The sequence below is a fragment of the Geospiza fortis genome, unplaced genomic scaffold (genome assembly GCF_000277835.1).
Source record: "Geospiza fortis unplaced genomic scaffold, GeoFor_1.0 scaffold80, whole genome shotgun sequence".
NCBI classification, from domain to species: domain Eukaryota; kingdom Metazoa; phylum Chordata; class Aves; order Passeriformes; family Thraupidae; genus Geospiza; species Geospiza fortis.
In genome coordinates, this window is record NW_005054551.1 from 738,096 (window position 1) to 746,767 (window position 8,672).

General features: G+C 40.2%; 1 protein-coding gene across 1 annotated transcript in view; it reads left to right on the forward strand.

The window, feature by feature from the left end:
* Positions 1-6,871, forward strand: part of HAUS8 (HAUS augmin like complex subunit 8) — a 9,541-nt gene extending 2,670 nt beyond the window's left edge. The window contains exons 2-10 of the mRNA XM_014310589.2: positions 27-130; positions 434-530; positions 1,340-1,453; positions 1,943-2,031; positions 2,654-2,725; positions 3,219-3,377; positions 4,194-4,335; positions 5,328-5,469; positions 6,181-6,871. Coding sequence (XP_014166064.1) covers positions 27-130; positions 434-530; positions 1,340-1,453; positions 1,943-2,031; positions 2,654-2,725; positions 3,219-3,377; positions 4,194-4,335; positions 5,328-5,469; positions 6,181-6,301 — 1,040 coding nt within the window. The 3' untranslated portion in view covers positions 6,302-6,871. The remainder of the gene's footprint in view (positions 1-26; positions 131-433; positions 531-1,339; positions 1,454-1,942; positions 2,032-2,653; positions 2,726-3,218; positions 3,378-4,193; positions 4,336-5,327; positions 5,470-6,180) is intronic.
* The last annotated feature ends 1,801 nt before the right edge of the window (positions 6,872-8,672 follow it).

The following is an 8,672-nucleotide window of genomic DNA, read 5'->3' on the forward strand; positions in this document are numbered from 1 at the left end:
GGCTGAGCTCTCTTTGCTCTCTTTAGGAGGAAGAATCGTGCAGTCTCGCTACCTGCAGTTCGATAAGAAACACAGCAAGAAGGTGCCGAAACAGCCAAGCTCAGGCGTCGCTCAGCGAAAGGCAGAAAAGGTGTGTGGGGCTGCTTGGACGTGTGGGGCTGCTTGGACCTGTGGCAGTGAGGAGAAATAAAAAATCAAACAAACAAAAAAAAACCCCAAACAAACAAACAGACAAAAACAAAACGGAGGGGAACCACCTTTGCCGGGGTTATGAGGGAGTTGTGGAGTGCTGCTAGGTGGGAGCTTGGGACTGTACTGGGGTGACTTGTAAAGCAGCAGGGTGCCCTGAGTTTAGCTGTGTATTGTCAGCATTTAAATTGAAAGTAAGATATTGCTGGTTATGTTCTGTCTAAGCTGTTTTCTTTATTTTCAGGATGCTTCGTCAAGTTCCTCTTCGTCAAATAGTTCTCTGGCATCTTCTAGAACTAAAGCAAGTGCGGTTGTCTCTCAGAATCATGAAACTTCTGCTAGTAAGTTTTACTAGTGGTGTTTAAAAGTTATTCTTTTGTGTTTCCAGCCTATGAAACTCTTAACAACGCTAAGGTATTGATATTTTGTTTTGTTTGCATTACTGGCAGTTATTATTTGTATGCATAGGAAATTAAGAAACTTGATGGGACTAAGACAAATCAGGTCCTGGCTCTGGAACTGAGTGATTGGGTTTTTCCTGCATTCTGCACAAGGTTTTGAATGGTTCTTTTCCTATGCCCTCACCACTACTCTGCTTTTTTTATTTTATCTTTCTGTTAAACCAAATGTGAGCGACTGAAAATCTGTCTGCAAAACCGTCCATTTTTATTTTTGTTGTTACCAATGGTTCCTGTCTGGTATTATTGGTAGTCCTTGGTTGTCTCCACAGATCTCCAGTTATTGAGACAAATTATTCCTTTGTTTTCAGTGAATTGGGAGCCCAAAGAGTCTCACTTTATGGGGTGATTAGAGAGTGAGCTTTAGCCATAATAATTTTCCCTTCTGGCTGCAATTCCAGTTGGTAACTTCCTTAGGAGGTTCAAGAAAAATGAGTTTTTAAGACTGTTCATTAGAAAACAGGTGCTCCTTAGACATTGCTGGGAAGAGAGAATGTTTCTGATGAGCTCAAGAGGCGGTGGATTCCAGGTGGATTCCATCAAGGCCTAAGGAGCATTTCTCAGGTCACAGTGGGGTGTGAGGGGAGGGATGGAACCAGATTAACTCCCCTGGGCCTCTACATTGTGAATTGTGCTGAGCCTCATGCTTGTAGCTCTGATTCTTCTAGTGTGATCACAGCTTCTTTTTACAGGTGTGGACCTCAGCTCATTGAATCAGGCTGGTTTTGAGAAGGGTGACTTGCAGTCCACTTTATTAGATGAAGAGAAAATGAAGCTACCAGAGCTTGATATTTCTGATATTAATGGTAAATTTCCATTCATATGCTATTTCTGTTTTTGTTTTTTTTTTATTTTTAATGTATGTACTGAAACCTGGGGATAAGAAATTGTTGTGTTCTTGTATATTCACAAAAGGATTTTAAGCAGAGGTACTAATACCTTTGGAGTTTAAATTAACCTCTTGATTTGTGGTATCTTTTGGGTGCTCTGTTTTTATTTAAAGTCAAAAAGTAAAGAATAAAGTAAAAAAATTAAAGTACTCTTGAGTCTTTGTTCCTATAACAGGTGGGTGTCAGCCCTTCTGAAAAGTGGATCGCATTTCTTTGTCACTTAAAGCTAAATGATCCATATCTGCTCCTGAGTATATCAGAGCCAGAAATAGAGCACAGATCTCTCTTACTGGTGCACACAATAATTTTGAAATTATCTCTGCCTTTAAAGAACCTGGTGGTCTATTGACCCATCCTACAGACCTCACAGAAGAGCAGCACACTAACTTTGTTGTTGTGATTCAGATAAAAGTGACCCCAAGAAGAGTTCTTATTCAGAATCTGCTTCAGATGAGGATTCAGAGACACAGAAAATAAGTGGAGAGACTGATGAGGTGAGTCTCACTGCTTACATTGGTAAGGATATTTACTTTGAAATGAAGATTTTCTGTTTATCTTTAATCTAAATTACAGCTGAGGTCCTGGGAGGATCTAAAGCCTCCTTGCAGAAGTCAGTGCTGGCAGTGTTTGGTGTGTTGATCAGACACCTGGACACTGACCAGAGCTTTCCTTCCCTTACTTGTGATAAAAAATCTGTTCCAATTGTTGCATCCCCTCAGATGGATTCCTCTTGCATTCCTGCCCATACTCGTTATTTATATCACATTATCTTTAAGTATTTCCTGGCATTTTTGTTCTGAGAACAAACACTGATTCAATCTAATATAAAGGGCCTTATTTGTGGATCTCATTCAGTGTAGCACTGGAACTTCAAATTCTCTACCAGAATGATGAAAATCTGCTGAAAATATTACAAAAGGTGGTGGAACAAAGAGATGTATTTAATTAACATGAGTGTTAAAAACCCTAAGTTTTATCATTGAGCTGCCTGTTGGCAGTGATGATTCCAGGCATGAATTGGACTATTAGTAATTAATTTGGTAATTAATTTGACCACTGGTAAAACAATTGTTTAAATACTGAACTTGATGTAAAATATTCTTTTCTTTTCTGAAGGAAACTGATTCTTTTGATCCGCTGGCAGAGCTGGAATCTGAGACACTACTTTTAACTTTCCTAAGAATAAAGGTGAGAGTTGCTCAAATATTTGATATTTCAGATAGAACTTGATATTGGGGAATTGTTTAATTTCTTAAATGCTTCCTGACCTGCAAAACTTAGGGTTTTGTGAATGTATATTTTTATCATTTTTTAAAACCATAAGACTTGCTTATGACAACTCTTAGAGTGGATTCAGTGCCAGTTTATTAAGCTACTGCTGGTTCTTAGGAATTAGGGGGAGGCAGAAGTTTTGGGGAAAATGTGAGTTGACGTGAAGGCTGTGACAGTGACTTTGTTCCCTCAGTGCTCTGTGTGTATATTTTCCTTTACAAAAAGAAGCAGGGGTGGGGCAAGAGTCTTAAGAAGGTTTTTAACTCTGATTTTCTGTGCTGTGTGAGGTCTCCTCTTCATTAATTGAAACTCTTTGGTCTAATCTGAGGCTTGCATTTTTTTATCCAGACTATGTTAATTGCTCAGATGTAGCATTGTTTTAATTGTGAATATGTTTGGGATGTAATAGACAGAAAAAAAGGTTGCCAAGATGGAGGAAAAAGCAGAAAAAAACTTGTTAATGATGTGTGAAGAGAAGCGGAAACAACAGGAGAAGCTCTTGGAGCTGAAACGTGAAATTCTGCTCGAGGAGAGAGAGCAGAAGCTCAATGAAATATTAGATAAACAGGTAAGTTTTAATTAATCCTTCTCTGATAGTTACACAAACTTGATGAAGTACACAAAATTTATGAAGTAGTCCTTTATCCAGGGGAGATTTCTCTGTTTCTGTGGCCTGCAGGGTTACAATTTCATACATCTTTAAGGAAATAAAGATCTCCTTCCTGTTGAGGCCTGCAGCACCTTTGTCACTGTTGAGTTCCCTGGTGGACAGGCAGGAAGGAGAAGCTCCTGGGCAAGGGCAGAGATTGCAGTGGCTGCCAGGGCAGGGTCTGGGTGATGCCCAGGAGGTGAAAGTACCCAAAACCACAGAACATCCCACACTTAGACAACTCCAGTTATGGTCAGAGCTGAGACGCCACCCCTTAGAGAGGAGTGAACATCTTTATTTGCCTTGTTTGTATCTGTTTGTATGTATCTGGCCTAATTGTAAGAAGACGGGCTTCTAATGAATAATTTGTTTCAGTAATGAATTTTCAAAACTGAATCTCTTTGCTTTTTAACAAATACATATTGTAAAAATTGAACAAGGCTTTTGGAGAGAGCACACTTGTTAATTACAGTCAAAGGCTCTGATATAAAACCCTTTGCTGTGTTGCCAATCTCTCTGAGCTACAGAAACAAGGGAACTGGAGGAATATAGAGCAAAACATAATCAACAGTTTGATAGGATTATTGTACCACAGACTTCTTGAATTCCTGTGTCAATAAGCATTTCAGAGTGGTATTTGGTTTGATCATAAAGTATTTTTTTTTGTAATGAGCCAGGTGTGTAATTACAGAAGATGTGCTTTTGGAGAGGTGTTGTTCAGTGTGTCTCTTTCAGATAGAAGTGCTGTCTCCCCTCGTTGCTGTGTGTGAACAGTTTAAAGAGCAATACAAAAGCTTTGCAGCTTCCCTGGATGCTACCAGACACGAATTACCCATAAAGAACATTCACATAGAAGGAGATAAGCAAACCTACCTTGGTATGAAAATTTGATTTCTCAAATTTGCTTTCAGTTTTAGTGGGTTTATGCTGAAAAAACTTCTCACACTGTTACTGCTGCATCTGCCACTGGAGGAACTGTGTGTGCTCTGAGAGCCTGTGTGAATACATAATCACATGTTGTGCTGTGTGTAATTCTTACTTCTGTTTAACCACTTAACTACACAGTTTCTTACCTTGTAGCAGAGAAGAAATGAACTTTTTAAGTTAGCTCAGTTTTCATATGCGCCTTGTTTAGCAAGTTTCTGTGTATTTTAACTGTATTCATGGCATTCCTCCCCCTTTCTTTTTCCTAAGTTGTAGGAATGCTCTGATCTTTCTTGTTTCTGTGTTTGAGGGACAGAGTCACCTGGGCGGACTTGCTCATGTTTCTTGCAGAACTGGAACTTAAATATTATTGTGTGCTGTCTTGAATCAGAATATTTATTCAATCAGTACATGCCTTTTGTATTGAAGTCTGGACAAAAAGTTACATTTTTGAACTGCTGGTCTGCAAAAAACAAGATTCTTGAATAATTTACAATCATCTTGCACTTTAAGACAAATGAAAAACATTTCTTGAAGAATTTAGAATTCTTGTGAGAAGACTAGAAAGGAATAGGTGCATTTTTTTGTTTGTGAATGTTGAAGGAAATGGCTGAGTAACTTTCATGGAGAGGGTACATGCCAACAGCAATACATGAAGCTGGCCAGGGAACTTTGAATGTCTAAAACTTGTTTTTCCTCTTACATTTCTCTTAAAAATCTTTGACATACTCTAAAAGAGAGCTTGATGAGCAATTTTAATAGCCTGTTGCTGGTGCTAGTCACAATAGTGAAAAATAATTTGGCTTTCAGTTTCGTAGTGTTTTTGTGAAAGCTGAATATTTTTTTGTCATCTTTTCACCTGTCTCTGGGTTATTCCAGCTGTTAATATCTTATATTAACTAACTGGCTCATTTTTAGTAATATCTTTAACTTCTCATCTTCCAGATGAACTGGAAAAGCAATTAATGATCACACAGGAGCTTCTGACAGAAGTTATGCCAGACCACTCAGAGGATGGTGCAAAAGCACTTGGTGCACTGAAGGAGCTTCAAGAAGTGTCTCAGCAACTGAGTAAAGGGCTTCAAAGGTATCACAACAATTGGGTGGAAAGACTTGTTGACTAAATATTTGGAGGAAAATCTATATCCCTTGCCAGAACAAATCCAGAACTCAGGCTGGAGAAGGGTTATCTGAGGTAGCACTAAGTGTAATTCTCTTTGTAGCAGTCATATTTCTGTCCCTGCCCTGCCTGCAGTCACAGGAGGATGTTTGGGGTTGGGTTTGTACTCCGGGTGAGCCACCTCAGTGTGCCATTCTCTGCCACTTCAGCTGAGAATTTCACTGAGCAAGAACAGACTTAGTAAATTTAGGTATGTAGGAGTGGAGAAACCCAGGAGACAGAAAAGTGAACTGCAATCTGTCCTAAATAACAACCCTGCAAATGTGTCATCCTTGAGAAGGCACAAGGAGCACAGAGAAGGTTTTTTCCTCAGCTGTTGTGACAAAAAATACAAAGCATCCCTGGGAGGGTGAAGAAGAGATAAAGCATGACCAATGTCCTTCCCTTCCTTCATTGCCAGAAGAGATTTGAGTTAAAGATGAATAGACCATTAAGCCACTCAACTGCTCCATCTCTCCTCCTAGTTCTTACTTCTGAGAAGAAAATTCACATTTTACATTTGTTTTCTTCTTGTGGGGCCATAGTAGGAGAAAGATGCACATGTCCAGGCATGCAATCTTTGGGCTAAAGCAGAATTTTTGTCCTTCAGAGTCACTGATTTAGCTTCATGTGTTCCAGGAGCTTCACAGATGTGCAGAACCTGTCCTTTGAAGCCAGTAAAGAAGTTTCTCTGCATAACCAGTACTTGTGTGAAGAGAAGCATGGAGTAGATGTTGTGAAACGCTGGTATTTCAACTGACTTTCTGTAGTGTTTTACTACTGGGTAGGTACTAACTTAAAGCCAGCAGACTTCTTATCCTTTTATTTCTGCTGTGGACATCCAACTTGCCCAGTTTTTCAGTGAAGCCAGCAGCAGGGGTGCTCACTGATACAGGAATTGGAGAATTGTTCTACAGCCTGTCCCACAGGGAGACATCACTGCTTGCTTTTAATGGGGATTTCTGTGACAGGTTTTCCATCCCTTTCTGCCCTGACAGAACTGAAAGGTAAATGATAAGAAGTGTTATTCCTGGCAAATCTGACCTGTGTGGTAATTACAGCTTGAGCATTGGTTGCTCACTGAACAACTTCTGCAGGAACTCTGATCTGTCCCATATTTCTGGATGTGCTGGGTGGATATAAAGCACTTGCTTAGAAGGAGCCTGGTCACTTTAAACGAGTGAGAAGTTTTGGTAACTTCTCACTACTTCTTCATTGCCTAATTGCCTTGTAATTAAATTATTGAAATTACAAATGCTTTTGTATAAACCTGACTAATCTTTAAGGATTTTATTGTTTTTAATAATAAAGACTATTCTCCACTGCTCTATCAGTAGCCTTCAAGTTTTATGTTCACTGATTTCCTGCAGCAGCTTCTGTTTCCATCTGGCCTTACTTAGGGCTCATACTGCACAGTCCAGTGATGCACTTGTACACACCAAGTGTCCCATGAGCACCAAGGGTTGGGAATGGGGAAAGAAACCACAAACCTCATCACTGAGTGCATGTGCTGTGCTAGGAACACCCAAGCCACATCTGGCATATTTCTTCAACATCCTTTCCTTTTCTCTACATTTTTCTCTGGAAGATGTGCTGTAACCTGTACTTTTTAACCTGTGGAACCTCATTTTGTGATGATTTTTCACATTTCTAGCTTAAGCTGTGTCTGTAAGGCTTTTTGGCCTACTCCTAAGATACCTGGAGTATTATCCTTGTACTCCTTCAGGTGCTGTTCAGACACTACTAAAGGTCTAACTAGATTCTTTTCTCCTTTTATTAAAAATCAGGAGTAAATTAAGTAACTGGATCAGTAGATGTGCCATACCCATAAAACAAATTGTTCAGACCCTCCTTGCCTACAATCTCAGTGTCATTTTTTTAGCATAGCTCCTCTGTGAACCAGTGTTATTTCAGGATATCCATCTGTTATTTCTTTTTCGTTACAATCTGCACCTGGCAGTTCACCTGTGTGGCTGCAATCCAGCACATCAGCAGTGTGGGTGGTGCAGCTGCATCCAGCTCTGGGGCAGGAGCATCAGCTGCATCCATGAATTTGGCCACTGGATGGAGAACTTTGCCCAGCAAAGTCAGCTTGGCTGTAAATGCTTGGGCTGGTTGGTTTTGGTGGATGGAGATGTGGGTAGAAAGGCTCCAACATGATGAAACTTGTTTGGGTTATTGCTGAGCTGTGTGTCCTCACACCTTTAACCTCTTTATGATCAGTGTGTCAATTCTGACACTGAAAGTTGGGAAGGGTCATCCTAAATATGGGAGGGGAGGGATGAAATTAAAATCAATATTGCAGTGTCTTGATTATAATATCTCAGCACAGGCATATCAGAATGTCTTTCATAAGATTCCCTACTGATTGTCTGAAAAAATATTTTTCTTAAAAGAAATACTTTAATTTAAACCCATCCTTTGCAGTCAAGTGACTTTCTACCCTTGAGATGCTGTTGGATGTGTATACCTGTTACTATAGGACATGAAATAACACGAGTGCACCACTGCTGTTCTCAAGGTAAAAAAGGGAAGTTTATTTTCTGATTCTAACATTTATAGATTTCTAAAAGTGACAGTGCCACCTCTCCAATGACACTGGTCAAACCAACAGTCCATCAAATTTCTCTTCTTCCATAGAAGAACGCAAAACAATAAGTTATTTACAGAAAGTGTGTGAGGAAGTTCATTACAATAATGTAAACATCAGAAGGCTTAGAAAATTTTTAAAAGTGAAGGCGACATCTACCTACACCCAAACGTTCCTTAAGCAACAGCCAGCAATGCAGATTTTCCCTCGGCAGAGCAGTGGAATGTTGCAGTTCTCCCCCGGGGAGGCGCTTGCGTGAGCGCAATTAAAGGCTGTAAATCTTGCGGGGGCAGCAGTTCAGCCCCGCTGCTGCAGGCGGCACTCGCTGCACTCCTCATCCTCCCACGAGGCAAAGGGGAGTCCTGGGGCTGGAGCCAAACTGCTGCTCCACAACAATTCTGTGCCCGGGGATGTGCACTCATTGTTTCAGAAGAATCAGAGGCATTAATTTCAGCATTTTGGCCGTTCTTTAAACGGAGCACTTGTGTAATTCTTCGTACAAATGGTACAACAAGTGTTAGCTAAAGCAGCTTGGCCTCTC